This window comes from Enoplosus armatus, chromosome 9 (assembly GCF_043641665.1).
Source record: "Enoplosus armatus isolate fEnoArm2 chromosome 9, fEnoArm2.hap1, whole genome shotgun sequence".
NCBI classification, from domain to species: Eukaryota; Metazoa; Chordata; class Actinopteri; order Centrarchiformes; family Enoplosidae; genus Enoplosus; species Enoplosus armatus.
Genome location: NC_092188.1, coordinates 7905998 through 7928912, shown reverse-complemented (window position 1 = coordinate 7928912; position 22915 = coordinate 7905998). Strand labels below are relative to the sequence as shown.

The 22915-nt window shown below is 39.6% G+C and overlaps 2 protein-coding genes across 3 annotated transcripts; both read right to left on the bottom strand.

Annotated features, from left to right (window-relative positions):
- Nucleotides 1–807: 807 nt before the first annotated feature.
- yrdc (yrdC N(6)-threonylcarbamoyltransferase domain containing) lies at nucleotides 808–5762 on the bottom strand. 2 transcript variants are annotated; one of them, XM_070912288.1, is made up of 6 exons: nucleotides 5621–5762; nucleotides 4321–4516; nucleotides 3708–3822; nucleotides 3478–3597; nucleotides 3152–3282; nucleotides 808–1717 (listed from the first exon to the last, which is right to left on the bottom strand). In XM_070912288.1, exons 1-6 carry the CDS (start codon nucleotides 5703–5705, stop codon nucleotides 1648–1650), a joined length of 717 nt encoding a protein of 238 aa, XP_070768389.1. In that variant the 5' UTR covers nucleotides 5706–5762; the 3' UTR covers nucleotides 808–1647. The 2 variants fall into 2 exon arrangements, with proteins under 2 accessions (XP_070768389.1, XP_070768390.1); XM_070912289.1 differs by having other exon boundaries at nucleotides 5630–5705.
- Nucleotides 5763–10432: 4670 nt separating this feature from the next.
- mtf1 (metal-regulatory transcription factor 1) lies at nucleotides 10433–22856 on the bottom strand. Its single transcript, XM_070912076.1, has 11 exons — nucleotides 22796–22856; nucleotides 20536–21069; nucleotides 16826–17064; nucleotides 15626–15757; nucleotides 15162–15235; nucleotides 14189–14322; nucleotides 13513–13590; nucleotides 13191–13293; nucleotides 12438–13105; nucleotides 11898–11971; nucleotides 10433–10931 (listed from the first exon to the last, which is right to left on the bottom strand). The coding sequence occupies exons 2-11, from the start codon at nucleotides 21001–21003 to the stop codon at nucleotides 10433–10435; spliced, it is 2469 nt and encodes an 822-aa protein (XP_070768177.1). The 5' UTR covers nucleotides 21004–21069; nucleotides 22796–22856.
- Between the last annotated feature and the right edge of the window lie 59 nt (nucleotides 22857–22915).

Below are 22915 nucleotides of genomic sequence, written 5' to 3'. Positions count from 1 at the left end.
GGTTAAGCACGGGAAGAGTTAAGTGAAGTTAATTGCAGCTGTCATGGGAATGGCATTTTGGGAAATACTTTAATTCGCTTTCTGGAAGAGGAGATGAGAAGATTGATACCACTCACATATTGGTCCATTAAATAATAAAAGCTACAGCCAGCTAGCTTAGCTTAGCATAAAGACTGGAAACAGCTAGCCTGGTTCTGTCCAATGGAAACAAAATTAATCTACCAGGACCTCCTAAAGCTAATTTATTAACACACACATTCATTTGTTCAGTGTCAAAATGAGAAGTTGTGGTTTAACAAGAGGTAATGCACTCAAGTATTTCTTGGCCAGGTAGACTGCTCCTCTCCAGTGTGCTAACAAACAGTGTTCAGTGTCAGAGTTTGTTAATCCATTTGGCATGTAAATCAAGTCAGACAGACACTTCCTTCTTTCACTTAAGTAAAAACAACAGAATCAGAAGAGTTAAGGCCGGGGCTCAATGTTTCTGAGTGGCTATATGAATAAAAACCATTGACTGGGCACTCTAAGTGGAATTGTGTAATTTAGATTTGATGAAATCCTGCTGTCTATTAGAGTAAAAGGTACTTTCAGACAAGAATAAAGGTATGCTCTTTGATGTGTCTTTAGGTGTGAAGGGCACTTCTGAGTGGTTTCTGCTAGTTTTTTTTTCTTCTTTTGAAATCTTATGATCTGACTCTTGATTTCACACTCCACTACGAATCAATTATGAGAAAAATCCAGACAGCTATAAATGAAAACAGAAGTATGTCTCAAATAGCTTCTTATGCATGAATAATAAGACTGTGATACTGGAAAAAAAACTTTTATTGTGGTTGCGCCAAGGTTGTACAATCCGTCAAAATAAGTTTACATCAGGCAATGAGAATTTAAAATATGCTCCAGTTTTTAACAAGTGCAAGTGGACAGATGATTTTCATCCCGTACCTCCACTTGGTCCACATGCTAACCAATCTGACTCTGAAATATTACAGTGTTTTTAAACTTGTAAATGTAATGTAGTTTAAGCTATACGCCATACACTGTTAAACTGACATGCTGATAAAATAAATACAGGAGATTCATACTTTAATAAAAAATAGATTCTGGACTCATAACATTGATGTATAGTCTCCTCCCATCCCATCCCTTATCTTATCACAATTATTCAGGCCTTTAAATAGGTGCCTACTACACCCTTAACGTTAGCTTACAGTAACCATTATAGAAATATTAAGTCAGAATAAACCTGAAACCATTGTCTTCTTAGTTAAGCCACTTTGCTTAGACAGTACAAAAAGATAATTTTATTTTTAAGAAAAAAAAATATCCCCATACTATATAGCCGCAAATTGGTAGAGAACTGTGACACTTAAAATCCCACATAATCCCATGATAGCAGACACAAAGTAAGGCAGAAAATGTGGTCATCGAAAGAAGAAGTTGCTCCAGACCTTAAAGCAGCCACCAGAACAATTATCGGCCATCAGCGGGTTTAACACTCGAGCTGTTCCTGAGTTCTAGTCCTTTGCGGGAAAGACTGATTCTTCCATGCGAGCATGAAAAGGCTTCATCCTTTCTGAGGAAGGCCCGGAGTCAATGCTGGTTGTGCGTCTCAGCGAGTGTTGTGGAGTGTGGAGAGTTCAAAGGTCATTCTCCCCTCAAGTCCTCTGACAGTCCATATTTGTGCTCCAGCACATCAACCGTAGAAGAAAGGGCACTGAAAACAGAATTACAGTCATTTCTCGTTTAATGTACCGAGTCTCCTTCAGAATAAACGAGGGGGGTAGGGGTCGCACCCGTTTGTGGTGAGACACTGAAGTAAAAACACCCCTGAATACTTTCTGTGGCCAAAGTATTTACATATCCTGTTTGCTTGACTACAATTTGTTTACCAGTTTCCAGGAGATTCCTAATCATAGCAGGTGCTGCAGGAGTCTCATCCTCCCAGTGGTAGACTACAATCAGATGACACTGTTGCTTCAGTAGAAACAGCAGTAAACCCTTGATGAAAGTGGATCTTTCTAAGAAATTTCTAAGAAGTGCTTGATTTTTGGTGCGAGTATTCCCTTCTTCCTGAGTCTTGTAGTAAACAGGAAACCTGAAGGTAAAGTCACATTACACTTCAGTCTTGCATATATTCGCTTTTTCTCCAAATCACTTAATTTGAAGCCGAATTTAAGAATCCTTTTCTGTATGTCTGTGCGACCTGGGTCAGAGTTCACGTTCGTTCAACTTCACCCTGAAAATGTGCATGGGCAAACAGAAAAATAGAATAGCTGTGTCCCAAATCCATAAAAAAGTATCTACTAATTCTATGCAGTATGTACTATACACTCATCATAATATACTATACTGTTAGTATACAAAAATATCAACATACTTCACCATTTCACACTAACAGGAAATTATACAGCATGTGTGACATCAGTTGTCAATCACACTGCGACTTTGGAAAGCTACTGCCAATTCAACTTCAAAGAGACATCAAGAGTTAGTACTTAAATTTTTGTATTTCAAGTTGTTTCACCACCACCCACAATTTATTTAAATTTTTTCCCACCTGTGAGCATCCTCCATTTCCTTTGATAGTGTGCATCAACAGCACACTTAAAAACTGACCGTGTTTAGTATGCATACTGTCTGCTTTGAGTTTACTTTATTTTGTCACTTTTCCACTGTGAACACACTACATACTAAAAACCTGCTTTCAATCAGTATGTAGGATTTGGGACACAGCAAATGTGTTTGGAAATGTGGAAGACATTCTTCTGGCGATATGCCATGATGTAGTTTTGTACAATATTAAAAAACTGCAGCGTCAGTCTCACATACTATACACAGGTCGCTCTGATCAATATTTCTATATTACCATCACATCACACCTTTATCGAGTGTGCAGCTACTTTGTTTTTGTATAATGTGACCTTTATCAAATCTGTGGACATGTATAAAGCGATAAATAGCGAGGAGTCCAAAAATATATCATAGGAAAAATGGGAAGCCACTTAAATGCTAAATGAATTGCTAAGTGCAGTTAAAAAGATATCCTGACTGCATAAAAATGTGTTTTTCTTTGCAAAAATTTTAGTGCTCCTGTAAAAAAGAAAGGCAAATGTAACTGCAGCAAAAAAAAGTAACAGCATGAACTCACCAGCCAGGTCTGATGATGCGGTATTTGCCGAGTACCGACAGGTCGACCACTGTGGATCCGAGGCGGCTCTGGTCTCCTATTGGTCCACCATCCACCACCACTGCTAGTTTGGGCCAGAGCTCCTGAAACTCCTTCAGAGGAAAAGCAGCAGCATTAAAGATTATTTATAACTATTTTGTAAACTTCAACAAAGACAAAGAGATAAAACAAAGAGAAACATCCTTCCAAAGAAATGAATTAAGATGCTGGGAAACCTACTGAGGGACATTTTAAAAACATAATGAATCAGAGACTCTGATAAAAGCATCTCTCACTTTTCCACTTACATGCACGGCCACAGTGCTGGTGTGTGAGCTGATGTTGGCGCTGGTAAGTGCGAGTGGTTCCGCACACATCTGACAAAGGCGTCTCATGAAGGCATGGTCTGGGATTCGTACGCCTACAAGCTGAGGAGCACACAGACAAATAAACAACACATGATTGACATTCATTAAAAAAAATAAATAAATAAAAAGTTTGTTTGATGCTTTATTTCCAGCTAAAGGAGTGGACATACCGAAGTAAAGGGGTTGAGATCTGTGTTCAGTACTTCAGATCTTTCGAACACCAGAGTGACAGGACCAGGCAGCAGGTCGCCTAACAGCGCTTTCTTCACTGTCACCTTACAGTAGCTGTCCATGGGAACAAAAAGAAGCCATGTTCATGTTGGGCAGTGCTTTCAGAGCCAAGTACTGTACTGTAAGTCATTATCTGAGAAATCCATGTTTAGATAGTGTTGCACAGTTCGACATTTTAAGCCTGTGATGTTCTGTTTAATCCAGGATGTTGTCATTTGGTAGTGTGCCTTATCTCCTCTGCATTATTTTGCGATTTACTTTCAAATGCATTAATTTGCAACATAGTTACCTAATACATGAATTCATGAATACTGGGATACTTCTGTGACAGCAGGTGTGCCTGTCACTCAAAATGTAAAATGTATGAGATGGTGTCTCTGCCTCTTCTGTGTATGACTAATATAGCTGTGAAATATGGTAGGTCTACAGAGAAAACATCGCACTTCTGAGGGATTGACACCAAAACAGTTACCACTGACATTTTAAATTACAAACAAATCTGCATTCAAACTGTCATGTTCACTACTACAACAGACCTGCACGTACACTTACTTATAGATATCCTGAATTTCTCCTACACAGATGGCCAGCGGTTTCTGTCCATTTCGCCCTTTGATGTCGTAGGTTTTCCTGACTGCTTCAGAGCTCTGGGCGAGACATGCCAGGCCGTAGATGGTGTCTGTGGGCACAGCGACCACGTGACCCTCCTTCAGAGCCTTCACCGTGCAACTCAGGATTTCAGCACCATCTGCAGTTCAAAAACAAGGAGGGTCAATGAGGCATCATCCACTGCAAGACACACATGATAACAAAACACAGAGTAAAAAACAAATATATGCTATTTTTAATAATACTGTATAATAATAATAATAATAATACTGTATCAAACAGGTCAGTTGTATATTGTAAATAGATTTTGGGGTAATGAAGGGCTGAAAGAGAGAGGGCACGCCACTGATTTTACATGTGAAAGTCTATTTACTCATCATGGGGAGTACTACTCAGCCGGTAAAAACAGTCGTCTTCAGTGGCTCTTGGGGGAGCTTTGTCATAACTGGGGGTGTGCAAGACAGTTGCATTATGGGAGGTTTTGGAGCTTAACCCATACCAGAGATCAAAAATCAGGAGCCTCTGCTGCATCATTTGACCGCTCTTTTTAAAATCGGTCTCTTGTGAGTCCTAATTTAATTTATAATTTATAAATTATCACTTCTTTAAGTAAAGCACAAATACATCAAAGCAGTACTTAAACACTTACTGCGTTACTTCATACATCTACTGCATTTTAGACTAGTTACTTTGCAGAATTAGGGTTTGCATGCAAAACATATGATGAAGTATAAACATAATAAATATGATAAATAGCTGTAGTTTACCCAACTATATACTTGAAGTCGCTGGAATGTCTATTAACTAGGAAAAGGAGTATTTTACATATTACAATTCCTTCTTTTATTTAAGTACAGACTTAGGATACTTCTCCCAAAGCTTTTAAACATCTAATGTCATGGACTATGTCACCTGATGACATTATAAATAAAGCTTTGATACCTCTGATGTCCAGTTTGGGTAGACAGCTGTCTGTTTATAAAGGTATTAACTTTACTATCCAAACTTATTGGACTATGAAGTTCTGGTGTGGATTTTTCTTTTAAAATCAAATTGTGGGCAGGTCCGTGTCTTACATGACAGGAAAATCAGGAAACTGATGTAACACGCCGCAATGTTTACGTTGCTTACTGCCAAACATTTTATGTAAATCTTTCTTCAGTAGCCAAAATCTATCAAAGCCATTCACCTATTTTCAAAACCTAGAGACCCACGTGCACCTTTTCTGAATGACAGAGCTAACCTGTTTGGCCCTCCTGGTGAACAGACGGCCCATTGGAGGCCGGCGGCGACAAACGCAGCACTTTGGTCTTCAGCTCTTTACACATCTCTCCTCCGAGTCGACGAGCTGCGGCAGAACTGTGAGCTCCTCTGGATGTGATTAATTCAACCGCGATGTTACAAACGGACTTCATAAAACCAAAGCTACAGCCTCGGATGTGTCATTTCACAGCCGGGGAGCATGTTGTCGCCTGATGAAATAACACAAGTCTTCCGGGTTACGCCCCCAAACAATGACGCCAACTTTCTTAAAGGACCAGCAGCACATTGTTTTCAAATATCCAGTGGAAAAAAGTTTGGACCTTGAAGATTTTGTAACGTCTGTTTTAAATTATTCCATTGACGCTATTGAACAATACGGAAGACGATTAGCATAGATCAGACATTGATGATTCGAATTGCTCTTTCTGTGGACGTACATTTTTGTTTAGAGTTGTCCTTAACCTGTTTTTTCTCCAGATATATTTGTGGGGACATTTTCACACAAACCTGTCTTAAAATGTAAAAAATGAAATGCAACATTGTATATGAACAATCCATAACAATCTACCAACCTCATTGAAAACTCAATATATTTAAATTGTATAACATAATTTTATGATATGTTGTATGGTTGAAGTTTGGTATCACATAGTTTTGCTATAGAAATAAAGCTTAGCCTAGTCTGTATATGTTATTTTGGAAATATGTAATAATATGTAATAATGTAATGTCTGGAAAAGCATTTTCTAGCATGCATTAAAACTCTCCAACAGATATTACGCACACTGACGCATTTTTATGCGTTATTCTATGTCAGCCGCCTGCCCTCCGCACGGCTCATTAATTAGGGACATTTAAATCACCTGTGATCACCTGCTTAAAAGCGCGGAAGGCAGGCGCAATATGTAAATGTAGAGTTTACGGGGCAAACAATATGTCCAAGGTCATGGCCTCGGACACAGGTAACAAAACATGCAGCTTTTCAGCGTACTTTTTACGTTATCAATATTTCTTAAAGTGTGTTTGTGAAACAGCTACAGATCGTGCAGAAGACACAAAGGCCCTGCGGACGGATGAGGGCGTTTCACCGGCCAAACAGGTCAGCCACAATCTGCAGCCTGAACTTCTGATGGCTGTCTGTCCAAACTGACTGGTGACCAACACGTTCTGTCCTCCACAGGACCTGGTGGACGTCGAGGACAGACTGGTGACCCTGTCTGAGAAGATAACCCTGTGCAACAGAGTCCTGAATGACTTAAAGGATCTAAGTGATGTTCTAGTGGTGAGCTCTTTTCTTTCCTTCCACTCTTGTGACTTACTGCAGGTTTTGAAAGTTAATCTTGGTTATGACCCACAGAGGAAATCTCTCCAGGATGTGTCCCTACCACCACAGAAGTGACAAAGTGACTTTTCTTTTTTTTTTTTTTCTCTTTTCTGTTACATAATTAAATGAATTCAATTAAGATCAACTGTTATTTTTTTAAATGTAAAAAGACTTCATTAAGCAGAAGAAGCAAACATGTCAGTGACAAGGATAAGGTTTTATTAGTATTATATTGCTCTCAATTCAGAAAGTTATTTATCATAATACTTTATACGAAACAAGCATAAGCAAACATTTTCACATTATACATTCTTTTAAAAAATACAAATCCTTAACAATTCCTCACTCTTTGGGTGTCGAGACATTCCTTTGGAAGCATATCGTCCCCCCCCCCCCCCCTTTTTTTCCTATTTAAATATGTCCCATTTGGGGAAAAATGTTGGAGATGACAGATATTCTCAATTTCCAAAAACACTCTGGCTATTCATTTGTGATCAAACAATGTGCTTCCAAACAAATGTCACCATCAGTGATTTGCTGACGTTACCGTTTCAGTTAAACTTCAGAAAGAAACCCGGGCCACAAGTCAAAATGTTTCTGCTTATTGATTTAAAACAAATGTCGGCAGCTGTAAGTTTGACTTTCATTGAAGATGAGCCAACGGATTATCCACGTCAAATTTTAAATATGTGAAAGGCTGATTTACATAAATGGAGTGAGCAAATGAAACGTGTTTACGCATAAAGTGTAAAAGTAAAAAAAAAAAAAGGAACCTGCGAACATTTGACCAAAATAATTCTTAAAACAGAATCATTTCATTCTCTAAGTACTCCTTCAAATCAATCCAGTTGGTTTTAAACAGCATGTAAAAGGATAGGAACCGTACTTGGATGGACACACTGCAAAGTCCAGATTCACACCACTCCAAATGTGAAATATGAAATGCAATATACTGTAGCATGCTTAACATGTATGCATTAAAGGCAACTTTTGCCCCTGGAGTTCCGCATATAAGGTTGTAGCAGAATATAATTTAATGGAGGAATAAATAATCTTTTCGTCTTGGAGTCAGTATTTAGACTTGTGAATGCCACACTTGAAATTGCATAGTTGTGTACAATGACAGTATGCATGTATAAGAATATATATTGATGGTATGCGCTTGCTCCTGGCAGTAATTTCACCAAGTGCTTTAACAGGGAAATGGTGAGTAAATTAACATTTTGTTATCCGACTGAGCCAAGTAGAGACACTCCTGATGTCTAATACTGCATATATGGAATGGTTTAGAGCACAAAATATGACTGGAGCCTTTCACAACATATCTAACTGCCTTCATGGCACCTGTGAATTGAGGGAACGCTCCACTCTTAAATTATGGCAAAAAGGAAAACTAAAATAAAGCAAGACAGTTATGTGACATGCATGTCAGTTTGGTTTGATCATACAGCCTGGACCTAAAATGTAGAATCATTGCCTGCATCTGTTATGTGGCAGATTATGTTTTTTAGCAATGCTGCATATCCATTAATGACTTTTCATTCATTCCAGCTGGAAAACATCAGATTCTAGGAAAACCATGAGCTTTTCTGTCTCATTGTGATCTGCTGCTGTGATTGCCTGAGACTCAATGAAGGTGAGCGAGTTGGCATGTCAATGGCAAGTCTGAAGCAGAGACTGTCAAGGCAAGGAGGCTCATAGAACAGCCCTGTTGTAAGGCCAAGTAGCTCTACACTCTTAGTATACAGGGCATAATGCCTTTTGCTGTATCATCATTGCATTGTGTCCCATGTGAAACAATACTGTTCAATTATACTCTGAGCAGGAGGCTATGTGTTACATATTATTAGGGGGACTGTACAAAAGCCCAGCTGCTAGTAGAACTATGCAACTAAACACAGCAAAAACTCTTCTGCATAAATGTGACTGAGGGAAGAATGCAAGGATAGAGGGGGTATACATTAGCTCCAAACTCTGAGAGTTAGTAATTCAAAAGTCTATACAAAAATACAAATTCTAGAATAATCTACAAGTTTCTCAAAGATGTTTACACTAAAATGCACTGTATTTACACTGTCACCAGGACACCATCTTTTAAATGCTACTTTACAGCAGTTGTATACAAAAGTTTGTAGTGGTGCTGCACCTCAGCTAACATTAGCTGTCAGATTACTCACTTTACAAGTTAGTGTGCAATAAACAGGGAAGAGTGCAGCAAAACGTAGGGCTACTGCAAGTGTGGGGCATCTGGTGAGAAAAACGTATGTCTGAGTAACAAATTAAGGGAACCAGGATCAGTTATGACTTGATGCATCCCTGAGAGGGTCACAACCCTGTAAAATATGGGATGTTGACAGTAGTTCCTTACTGTTTCATTGTGGACAATTTCTGCAAACAAGCAGATCCTAGAGGATAATTTGCTTCACTGTGCAGTCGATAACCATAGGTGCATCTTTTCTCAAACTTGCTTCTAGCAATACCCATTACGTTAAAAAAAAAATTCAGTAACATAAAAACAGCTCAACTTAAAAATACAACAAGTGATTGGAATAAATTAATAGATTTCTCTGCTATCTTGAAGATATTACCAGTATAATGAAAGAATCAAGCATTTAAATAAATTAACATGTACAATTTTAAATTAGTTTAAGTTATAGGCAACTTATTGATGTATTGACTTAATTTCAGGCAGATCTGGTCACAGGTTCTTTTTCTCAATTAGTAAATAACTGTCAAAAGAAGTAGAAAAGAATCATCACATTTTCTGGACTACACTAAGTCTTCCTAGGAAACAAAAACACTGAGGAAATCACTTCATCTTGTGTGACAGCCATATGAGGGGCTATGTGGCCAACCCCTTCAAATTCCTACTGGGAGCGATGCTTGATAAAATTATAGCAAATTCTTCTAATATACAGTGCATTCTGGTCAGTTGCATACCAGCTTTAAGGATTTGTTCGGACCTGTAGTACAGTACAAGGATATACAGACAAGTTTGGTTTTCCTGCTCGGGTGTGGGACCTTCAAGCCAGGAAAATGGAACTCCTAAGTTATCAGTGCTTGGACAACACTCACTTGTTTCATTCAATCAATTCAGAGTGGATATCGAGGGATATTATATACATTTGATGATGTTAATAACAAAGGATCTGCTGCCTTTTCCCTGCATTAAATAGCATTAACATTGCTAAATCTCAATAAGCAAACTAATCCTGTTTTTTGTTTTTTAAAACTCAACTACTGCAAGTCTCAACAGAAAGAATATTCATAGTTCGTGTATATATGTTGCACAATGCCATACAGAACAGAATGCACTGCAGGTACAGGGCGTTCAATGCACACACTATATAGGGTCGAAAGAAGAGGCGCCACTGTGGAGAATGACTCGCGATGTGGGTGGAATTGATGCCTGTGGATGAGTGGGTGCAACAGACAAATGCATGGTGCCAGACTCAGAAGGCCGCTCTTCTAAGGATTGCCATCAGTGGCCATGTTGAAGTCATCAGCGACCAGCAGCAGAGCCTCAATGTTGGCAGCAGTCTCAGGGCTCTGCAGGGAGAGGAAGTCTGAGACATCCATATTGGCTAACCCGTCAGATGAGGGAGGGTTGGTGGCAGTGCTGCTCACTATCGTGGAGAAAGTCTGAGCTGAGGAGGAGGAGGAGGAGGAGGAGGAAGAAGAAGAAGAGGGGGCCTCCAGCCTCACCTCACCACCCACCTTGGAGGAAGACTTGGGGAGGCAGCACGAGGACGATGAGGTGGCTGGATGGTGCGGAGGCTCCGGGGGTTGTGATGGTGTGGGAGGAGGGGGCTCTGATGGTGGGGGCTGTGCTGGGGCTGAAACAATGGAGGAGGCACTCTTTGAACTCTTGTCTTTAATAGAGTCCCTGCAGGCACACTGGCACTGGCAGGATTCCTCCTGTTTGATGATGATGACCGGCAGGCTGAGGCCGATCTGTTGGACTGAGCTGCCTGAAAACAGAAACAAAATTTAAAGTGCAAAACAAAGTCACTAAGTTGATAGAAACCCTTTATCATTTGCTTTCCAAATATCAAAAGAAAATGAAAACATTTAAGAAAGACATGTTTGAGGCATATGCAAAAGGTGAGAAATGACTAACTGCTCAGTAGAAGTTAGTTGGCATTCATCAGTTGTTGACTGACAAGAGTTAATGCCACTGGTACTCATAGACCTCTTAGTCAACAAATAAAAATCTAAGTACAGAATGTGACAGAGGGATAACTTTTCCTGAAAAGAACATCAAAAACAATCACTTTTTGAACAGTGAACTTTTATGAGAACTGCGATCAGAGATACAGACGGCCCTTTTGAAGAGGATAAGGATAATCTGAAGCAATATGTTGATTAATCAATTAGTCAATGTCAAATATTTTCTGATTTTAGCTTCTAAAATGTGAGGATTTTCTCCTTTTGTCTGTTTTATTTCATTGTAAATTAAATATAATTTGGGACTGTTGGGGTCTGGGATTTTTCTATTTATCTTTTCCACTCTTAATCTAAACAATTAACAAATAATTCCATCAATACTCCAACACTGTGGAAGAATGTGCTGTACTTGATGTGTTTCAATTGGTCACAGTCACCCTCAACTTGATATCTGCTCACAATACTTGTTTTCTTCTCATCCTGAATGCTCTTTACTTGTGAGCATTATTATTAAATATTATAATGGAATACTGTTAACTGTTCTGGCACTGTGCATTGATTGAGCTTCAGCATCCTGGAACTGCATTTGAATAATAAAACTATTGTGAAGGTATCTTGGTGGAGCTCTCTGGACACCAATCTACCATTTAATTAATCCTTAAAGCAAAGTACTGCGGTGGATGGCAAAACAAACTTATGATTTAATTACAGCCTTTTGGCCAATGTCCACAACATGAAGAAATATAATAATCCACTACTCATTAACTTACCAGCATTTCCTCCCACTGGTATGGCTGTAGTGAAGAAAACCTTCTCCACTTTTGGAGCTCCTTGATGTGGCTGTGAACAAACATTAAACGCCACAGTTCAAGCTGGATAAAAAAAAGCTGGACACACGCTAAAGTATTATGAGGTTGATTTGAACCAGAGAACTGTATTCAGGGGATGTGGTTGGTGTATGTGTGTTATTAATAATTATAATATTGATAAGAATATAGAGTCCATGCTGACCACACCGCTAAAAACCATAGCTATCCCCACTGTTTTACTTACTATATAATATATATATATATATATATATATTTTTTTTTTTATATTACTATATTTTAGTTTGTTCAATTTATAGCAAGTTTTTGCATAATTACTTAAGTGCATAGCACAATGTAGTTTGCTAATCTTCTCATATGAACATAACCTAATCCCATTCATATGGGAATGTGTTTTTAAATTTAAGAGCGCATCACAAAATCAAGACTAGTACAAATCAAGTCACCATGTGCAAACACTGTGTGGGAGCATTACTCACTGCTTGCTCTGGGTTCTGCTGGCTGTTGGCAGCACTGCTGAGGATCCACTGGAGGTTCTGGTCAGACATGACCAGGCTGGGCTGCAGCAGATTCTGCGTGGGAGCTATGGTGATGGTGGCAGGAGTGGTAGGCAAACCAGAACCAGAGTTGGGGACAGGGTTGTTGGCCAAAGGCACAGGTTGAGCCACAGCTGCCAAAGCATCTGTTGTGGTGGCTGCAACAACAGACACAGCAGCAGGGCCTGGTGCTGTGGTGGTCTGTGCTGGAGCCACTGGGGGAGGAGCGGAGATGGGTGGTGGTAGAGGAGTGGTCTGTGTGGCACTATCCGGTTGCAGGAATGTGGATGGCAGTGCCACGTAATGCTGGGGGGCGACATGGTTTGCTGCTTGGACAGAAGTCTGGGCAGGCACATCAGAGATCTGCTGAGGCCCGGTTAGTTGCACGAAAGGGGGAGGCTGTGTGGAGCTGACAGTGGCGGGGACAGAGGTAGGGGTGGAGGCCGGAGAGGGAGAGCTCCGATTAAGCTGGGAAGGAGCCTCCAAGACTGCAGTTGTGTGGCAACAGGAAGATGAGGAGGTAGGATTGAGAGAGAAAGAGATTAGAGACGAGGCATCAGTCACTACCGGTTGGGTAGCGGTCTCTAGGCTGAAGGGTTCAGCAAGGCTCTCTGAGGAACGAAAAAAAAAAAACCTCCATCAGTGAGCAATAACATTCAATACAATTCAAGCTGACAGGTTTTGAAATGTACTGACCGTTGGGATGGGCATCATCTTGGCTGACACTATTTTCAGGACTCTGGAACATGAGCTCAAAGATTTTCACAGGGGTCACATTGCTGAGGTCCAAATTTTGAGCCTGTAATAAAATAAAAACTTAGTACGGTCACTTGCATTTATTAAGTATACAGCCAGAAACTCTTGTTTTACCTCTAAATTCTTATTACAGTGACAATTGACATAACTTAACTCAAAATAGCTGCCTGTTAATTGATGTCTTTACTGACTATCCTGACAGCTCCTCAACATCTTCAGTCCAATGTCTGTTTGACAAAGCCAAAGCAAAGGCCAGACTTACATTATGGATGTTCTCTCGGAGCTCTGAGTCTGTAGAGATGAGGCTCAAGTCACTGAGGCACAGCGAATGATTTGCATCCTGTAATTAAGAGATGAATAGGATCTAATTAAAATTGCCACTGCTATGGGATCAATTGCTGAGTCATGTAAACAAGATAGGGGAGGGAAAATGGAAAAGAATGTGACGCCTACTGTAAATGTAAAACTCAAGGTTTTACTTCAAAGGAACATTACCACAAAAGGTAAACTAGCATGTAATGACAATTAATTACATAATGACATAGTTAATAACAATTCATTTGAAGTTTGTTTTTCTATGCATAGTTTAATTTAAAGCTACTTGTGTTTCATAAGTTTCAGATTTACCGTGGTGGTTAATGCAGTGCAGTGTGAACATGCTCTCTAGTAACAAAACTTGCCATGTTGCCATGTGTGTGAGAGCATAACACAAGTATTGTGTACATGAAAATGTGCAAGTGAATTAATTCAAGAAATGCTCCCAACATCAAAAGGCACATTGTACTCCTGGAACAAAGCACAAGTGAAACATTCACACATTTTTAATTAAGTGAATAAAAGTGTCATGTTGCTCTCAGGCTGTGGAGAACATGACCACTGTGCAGACACTGAGTGACAAACTGTCCTACACACTGAGAAGTTGCTCTACTGTAACTCACTTCAGAGGGCGGATGGGTGAGGGTGACGCTGAAGGGCTGTCCTTTGTCGTGGCCCCGGATGTGACTCTTGAGACTGTACTGGCTGCTAAAAGTCTTCTCACAGCCATCACTGGGACAGTTGAATGGCTTCTCCCCTAAAGAGTACAGAGAGTGAAGGATACAGAAAGAGACTGAAGAGTGAGAGCTAATCTTCTCAGCTTAATCTCTAATAAAAGTTGCTACTTCATTTTTAACGTCAAAGAAAATGTTACAAAGAAATGTAACAATGACCTATTGCAGACACTAAAAATGTTCTTATTTCTGGGGGTAAATGATAGCAAAAGCCTCACCATGGTGATAAAAAAGTAACTTCCACTTGTTCCAATAAAAAACAATAAAAAATACACAACTATTGACTACATCCATGTCAGTCAGACAATGCCCATTAACTGTAATTTGAGATAAAATATTCCACATCATATTGATTGCTCAATGTTGCACTTGTAACTGAAATAATCCAAGCGACACAAAACAATCATCATAGAATCAACAATTTACACTGCCAAACAAAATAACATTATGTCAAAGTACTGAGTCTACCTATAAAGTACAAAAAAAGCTTTAAAAAAGGAAGGTAAATACTAACAAGAACAAGTACATTTGAGGTAAACAAGCAAAGAAGTCTTGAAGTCATGAAAAGTAATAGATCTATGAAAAAATCTCTGGAAAATATGGAAAATTTATGAACTTAGATTAGGTCCAGGAGCAGTTATTTGTCCAATAAATACAAGTACACATGGACACAAGCCCTTTTAATTACTTACTGCTCTTTTAACTACATTTCAACACACACTTTTGAAAGGAAGACATAGTAAACACAAAACATTTTTGGTTGCAGGAAAAATCTATTTGGTTAGGCTTTTCAAACTAACTATATGTGTTCAAGCTTCCCTAGATAAATCAAGGTTACATAAAACAAACCATTAATATGTACCTGTGTGTGTCCGTACATGTGTTTTTAGGTGATGACTTGCAGCAAAGGCTTTGCCACAGCCATCATGGTCACACCTGAAGGCACAGACAGAAAGAAAATCATGTCAGGAATTCTTAAGACCAGGTGCAAAGACTGAAGAATTTTCAAGAACGGCGAGCACCCTTGACTCATCATATACATATAGCTAACTCTATATATGTACAACAGATGGGAAATGAATGTGCTGAATAGTGTATCTCACCGTTATTTTGGGCCTCTGTCTAACCAAAATGCAGCTCCCAAAACAACACAGTGAAAAACACTATGAGTAAAACGGTTTTAATATGAAAAAACGATTGTATTTATATATAACATTAACATTAAAACAGACTAAAAGAGCTGCCTGTGAGTATCTATTAGTATCACAGTTCCTTCATCTTCTACTAGGGGTGGATTAAACCTGGTGTGATAATGGAAATGCTCACCGGAATGGCTTCTCCCCAGTGTGTGTGCGAATGTGCTTCCTCAGGTCACTGAGTGTGGTAAAGTACTTTGTGCATCCCTCTGATTCACAGTTGAATGTCTTGCCTGTGTGAAGTCTCTGGTGTGCTTTCAGTCTGCAGAGACAATCAAGTGCGTTTCATTAAATGGGAGACAAACAAACTAAGCACAGTGGCATTAAATGGCATGCGCTGCTTCCTGTTGCACTTATTTCAAGAATGCTTAAACACATATGGAAAAAGACAGCGGAGTCCACATTCAGATGACAACAGAATCTGTAGTGCACACACTCTCAGTGGCTGTAGTATAAGAGAATCTGGGTGGCATGAAGATGGGGAGTGGAAAGAGAATCCAACCCAGTGTGGCATCGCTTGGCTGCCCTGAGTAACAGCCTCTGACAGGGAGTTGACGGCAGTGGCACAGCTCCACCAAGACCCAGACATGTTGTCATAGCAACTGAACCAATACATACCAGAGGGCTTGGATGTGGACTACTTAAGATCACAGCAAAATCTAAATGGTGAAATTGCTACGAACAAAGAGCATGTCTGGAATTGGTCAAAACAGACAAACTGTAATTTTATTTTTAAATATATTGATTCTGACAATATGAAATGGCGCAAATACTCATCTGCAGTATCAATCTCAGACAGCAGTTACCCCATTTTAAATATGATACACAACGTCTTAAATGACCAAACTCAAACCTTTACCAAAAGTTTTTGGGCAGAACATTGCAACTCAAGAGGAAACTACAGGATTTAGGCAATCCTTTAGGCCACCATTTTCCCAGGTGGTGTGTGTGAGTGTGTGGATTAGAGTTGAATATTTATTTTTTTAGGGAGAATGGGTAATTAAGAGAGAAGCTAGCAATTAGTGAGGGAGGACATACAGCAAATTATATATAGTAAAATTTTCCCCCGGGGATCAATAAAGTATTTCTGATTCTGATTCTGAAACAGCACCCTGTCCTTTTATGGATCATTTATATTGTTTTACTTTGTGTAATCTTGTGTAATCTAATCAAATCTTTATTACTTAGTTTCCCAACCTTTTTTGGCATGTGACCCTCCTTTTACGTGACTTGAAGGCCAACAAACTAGACATAGGGTTGATAACAAACCTACAATGGTGATAATGATCTGAACAGACACAAAACACAACTAAGCCATGTGAAGGCTTACCTGTATAATGTGTTAAAGGCCTTCTCACAACCTTGTACATCACACTCAAATGGTTTCTCCTTGGTGTGAACCCGGACATGGATCTTGAGGCTGTAAGAGGTGAGGAAGGCCTTTCCACAGCCCTGTTGATTGCACACAAACGTGTACTCGCCCCGATGTGTCTTCTGGTGTGTGCGCAGGTTTCCCGCCGTGCTGTACGTCCTTGTGCAGCCTTCGAACATGCACTGGTAACGTTTCACCTGACAGAGGAAGAAGAGGAGGGGGAAATTAGCACCTAAACATGATTGAATTCAACTCCGCTGTATGGAATCATCCTGAAGCTAAGGAAAAAGATAGCATTACCTCTCTTAAAAATCTATTAAATTGTCTAATTGTCTGTATTTCCAGTGAGAAAGTAATTCATCTCAGTAATAACCAGCCCTGCCATACGATGAAGTGACAGTCTGACTCAGTGTGACCTTTCAGACTGGACTTGAACTCAATGACTCAGCTACCCGTCAGCACATGAAGCGGGTGAGCACAAAGGACAGCGATGATGACTAACCCCCCATGCAACACATCCCATCCAATTCTGTTTCATAGCACCAAACTCCACTGCAGTGTGGCAGTCTCCTGCTCTCTTCTCACACAAAAGCCCTGGGGGCAATGTGAATAAAAGCAGTCCATTCTTCCTCAACCTCGACAAGCAAATCCCCTTTCTCAGCTAACATTATTCCGATAATTTACTGTCCGGATCCTCGTAGAGATCTTATAAAACAAAACAAAACAAAGTCTACCAATTTCCCATGAGCATAACTCTTAAGATAAAAGACTACATGTCTACCCCTGGCAGTATTATATATATCAGATATCAGACAGATTAGCAAATGTGAGGGGATTTTTTTTATTGTAATGTCAAAATAAAATATGTCAATAATAAACAAACCTCTAATTTATGTTGAATGAAATCTACATTTTGTTGAATTTATTAAAAACTGTCTGAATGATAATACACCTAACAGTTAAGTGCTAATGCATGTGGATATTTCTTTTCATAAGCAAAACCTTCTTTGTGATGTTAAACATTTCTTATGGTGCATTAAGTAACATCTTTGTCAGTTTGGAAAATAACTGACACATCAGTGAAAACTCTACATTGTTCTTGTAACCTAACAGTCTCATGCTTCATACTTCAACACACCATTTTTAATCATACTATGAAAAGGACACAACCTGCTTAACTGTTATATATAAAGTGAAAGTGATGTAAAGCTGATTCAATTTCCTTTTGGTCTTACTAACAAACACTAATCTGAGTGATGGGTAGTCTAAGGCCATTCATTTTGATTTTAAGGATGTGGGAGAGATCATTTGTTAAGCAAACGTCCATGCAAAGCCACCATGGGAAGCCTGCTAAAGCTTGTAACTCAGTACTGTATTCATCTCCCACACCATCGTGACTCTCCACCATCAGTTCAATCATTGTGAGAGAGCATTGTATGCTTTGGTCTCCCACATGTATAGTGGAAAAGACCACTCACACATTACAAATGAAATGGTTATGTTACAGTATTTACAGCAATATCAGTGTTTAAAGTTGCTTGTCATTAGTTTTTTTTTCTGATACTTGTTGAACAGGAGGATAGAATTTGTTCACAGCATAATTTGCACCACATCACAGTACGAACAGCAAATGACAGCCACATTATATACTACACACATTTTGTGTAAGGGCAGTAGTTGTATGTACAAAATCAAAATAATATTCCAAAGTAGCAAGATGGAGCTTCATTTTGTTAAAGGTTACTCCCTTTAGAGCTAGTGAAGTTCATGGTGTGCCTGTGGCAATCACAGCAAATCAAGTCATAACGTCAAAATAATGACAAAGACAACAATACAGACAAATTAAACATAACCAAACAACAATGCCAGCACAATGAGGGTGATCAAGACAATCAAACATTACATACAGATTAAACAAACACAGTGCTCAGCATACAGCAGTAACATCAACAAATACTGGCTATCTGATCTGACTAAGCCTAACTAACACACCCCCCCTCCATATTCCATATCTTGATGGTTTATTGATATTATGCTGGTGGGTTAAAAAGACTCACGGACACATTAGTTCACAAAAACAGTACCCTGTACCCTGAACCTCATGTCAACAAATAATTTTCACTGAAAAGAGGAAGTGATACATCGCCAAGAATTGCCTGTCCTTTTCTTGTGACTCAAAACCATCAGAACAGTGCTGCACCATTTTGTTGCTGCAGTCTTGTTGGAAATATTAACTATTTTTGTGCAGTTTCTTATTACTTACAGACAAGAAAAGGTATCACAAATTCACAATAAAAGAGAACCAGTATGTGTCTATTACTGTCCCTAGAAATTTGTATTCACCCACAACTTCAATGACATTCTCCCTCCCCTCCTTGTTTTGTTGTTGCTGGTGGTGATGGCAGTGGGGTCTACAATTAAAATAAAATCATTTTCTTAGTGTTTACAAAATTCCAAGAAACTTTTTTCTCAGTGTCAGTGTTGTTTCTCAGCTTCTCAAAACTGGCCGACACCAGCTAACAAACTCATCAGTCCATCCACAATACTATATTATATATATATATATATATATATATGCACATACATATACATTGCTATTGTATATATTTTTTCACTTTTATTTCTAATTTATGCTACTTTCTACTCTTGAATGGGAGCATCGGTACTGTACAATTTCCCCCCAGGGATCAATAAAGTATTTCTGATTCTGATTCATTGATCAAACTAACATTGGCGGTATCAACAGAAGATTTCAGATAAATTCACTCTAGCGCTCCACCCATCTAATGATGCTACTCACATCTAGCAGTAAAAGTCTCTTCTTTAAAATAGTCTCACAGTATCAAACACAAATTGAAAACTAACAAAAAGACCATATAATAACATATTGCTTGAGTCCATAAAGATGACAGTAAATTGTATGCAGCATACACAAAATAGCATCTTCTGTGCTTCTGCTCCTCCTATAAAAACTGTAATGCGTCTCCATGTACTCCACCAGGAGCCGGATGTATCACACCCCACTCAAGACTCTTCATTATAGCAGATGTTGAGGCAACTGGTCAATAATTAACAGCCTCTTGCACTGATGTGTTTGGAACAAGAACTGTATGTGGTGTTTTGCTTGATGGGAATATAGTGTGTGTATCACCTGACATTTGAAACGACTGGCTAAACACAGGACTGAGTTGTTCCCTGCAGTCCTTCAGCACCCTGCATCCTATTTGGCAAGGACCAGCTGCTTAAACAGTGCACACTTGCTGTCATATGGTTTTATAGTCCACTTCGACTAATTAGACTGCGATAAGTGTCAAAATACGGCAAAATTCACCACATGAACATGGACAGGAGAAAGACTGGGTTGTGAGTGGGCCATGGTGTAGCACTAACACCACCAACATACATGAGCTGAACTCTTTGGTGCATTGAGGCGGTAACTTCTACTTAAGCCAAATGAGCAACCATTGAAAGACCTTCCAGTACATTAAGACCATTAGACGTGTTAGAAAAATCTTTAAACCATCTGCTGTTCTGTTAAGCATTTAGCTGTAATGATTGGAAGAGCATCCACAAACCGAACAAAGCAATTACTTCAACAAAAACTAAACAAAACCAAACGTTACTTCAGAAATTCGAAGTAAAAGGTATCTGCACTTATTTAGGCTTACCTCTCTCTGTTTGGTCTCTGGGCACTCAGAGTGCAGGGTGAGGGTCGCACCCTCTATGTTGCGTGGCATGGGGGTGGAGCCAGGATTTATTGTGAACTGGATCTGGTCTGGAGAAATGGTGTGGTGCACATAACCCTGTGACATGCCATCAGGGTCGGTCATAAAGACCAGAGAGCCCTCCTCCTCATCTCCATCACCTTCCCCTTCAGTTAGGAAGGTGACCCCATCTTCGTCCCCCCCACAGTGACCCTCCTCTTCGCCCTCCTCATCTAGCTGGATGGGGTCCCGCTCAATGAGCACTGTGGTGCGGTCGTACACCCGACCAGAGGACGACGAAGGCTCAGGGATCAGGTCGTTGTCTTTGTCAAAGTGGATCTTGTCTTCTTCTTCTTCGTCATCCCGCTCCAGAAGATCCACCTCCACCTCGAAGTACATAGGCGCCTCTGTATGAGGGCCATTCTCACTCATGGTCCCTGGTGCCTCTCCTTCCTTAGCAAGGAGGACTGCACACTCACACTGTTACACTGTTACAGCCTGAAAAATAATTGGGTAAAATTAATGTTGTCCATACTTTGGTTAGCACTGGAGTTAGTTTATTCAAGGCAAAGGGACTTTATTTATATAGCACCTTTCAAAGACAAGGCCATTCCAAGACATAAAAAAGCATTAAGACAAGATATAAGAGAAACACAAGGTTAGTTAGTTAGTTTAAAAAGAGAAAAATAAAATAGAAGATAGAAATAAGAGAATAAATAAATAAGAAACAGATAAACAGGAGAGTGAAAATGCCAGTGTCATTAGAGTGCAGTGCAATAATGAATGAATAGTCCCATGTTTAATTTAATAAACGAGTTGGACTTTATGTTTTCTCAGAGATCGTTCCAGATATGTGATGTATATAAACTGTATGCTGCTTCTCCATGTTTAGCTTCACTCTTGGGACAGTAAGCAAACCTGTCTCAAATGATCTGAGAGGTTTGGACAGTTCATAACATAGCAGCAGACCTAACGTAGCTGTGGTCCACGAGAGTGACCGTCCATTCAAAATAAAGAGCCATATTGCCTAGTTAAAAGTGATCTGCTTGGACATTAGAGAAAATGTTTATCATACCACCTAATATGCTCTTAGAAAGCACTGCATCTTGAAGGCCTGTTCTGACCGCCAGGAACAATTAGCAACGACTAACCAGACATAGCCTCAAATATGTGTGCTGTGTCTTGAGAGTAGCTTTGACAATACTAAATACCAATGCAAGTACGTGCCCCTACAGCAGACTTCCGTGTGTCAATCAAGAGAAAGTTAATCATTTTCAGTATTGAAAAACGGAATGCTCTCTAGTAAGCCAACAGTTAATACGCCACATTATCCATGTTTAGGGGAAACTGACGTTACCACACCGAGATCTAGAACTTTCTGATTTCAATGACACAAGTCACGAGACAGCAGCGGCTAAACTCAGCTAAGTTAACTGACACGATTGTTGATTTCCAATCGATTCAAACTCATCACACTACCTTTTCTAAAACGTTATGAGTAACGAATGAAAGATGACACACTCACACGACAATGCCTGTTAACTTTTCCGTACTCGACATGGCTGGCTAACGTTTACAATACTGCGCGGTTTACAAACACACTGGCCTGATAAACACGTAGTGACTGCCAGGTGTAACCCTTAGACTGACAATGCAGTAACATTTACCTAATGTCACGGCACTGAGGTAGTTAGCCGTACCCCGTTAGCAGGCTATGGAACTATCCGCTGGTCGATTACCGACCAGACGTTATTTCACGTATGGGTCACATCAGTACTAGCCTGAGAGATATGTCGCTAGCTGGCTGCTGCAAACAGATATCAAACCGTAGTTCGTGCTTCAATTAATACGTCTAAGTTATCGACATCCGCACTTCTTCACGTTGTGTGACTTTGATTGCAGAGTCAACATAACAATAGCCATGTTTGTATTTAGCTTGTGAGCGCCAGGCAGCTAAATGGACGTTAAGAAGCTATGTATACGCTAGCTAGCTAAGCCAAATATCACTTATTTCTCAACACATGCATAGCTTTGCTAGCTAGCAACAATTTAGCTCACAGCTAAGCTACGGAGCGAGCTAGTAACGTTAGCCAGTTTACTGTCGACAGTTGATATTACCCATCTTCACTGCAAGGATAACAACTTTCATGTTATCAAGCGGTAACCTGGCATGCTAACGCTTATGTTTATCGATTAAAAGGCAATGACATTAAAATATATTTACCTGTGTTAAAATGTAAGCCTTATCCCTATGCTTTGGATGTTTAGCACTTTCTTTCTCTCCCCTCCCTAGGATACCATACAACGTCACAGACTCACAGCCATTCGTAATGAATTATGGGAA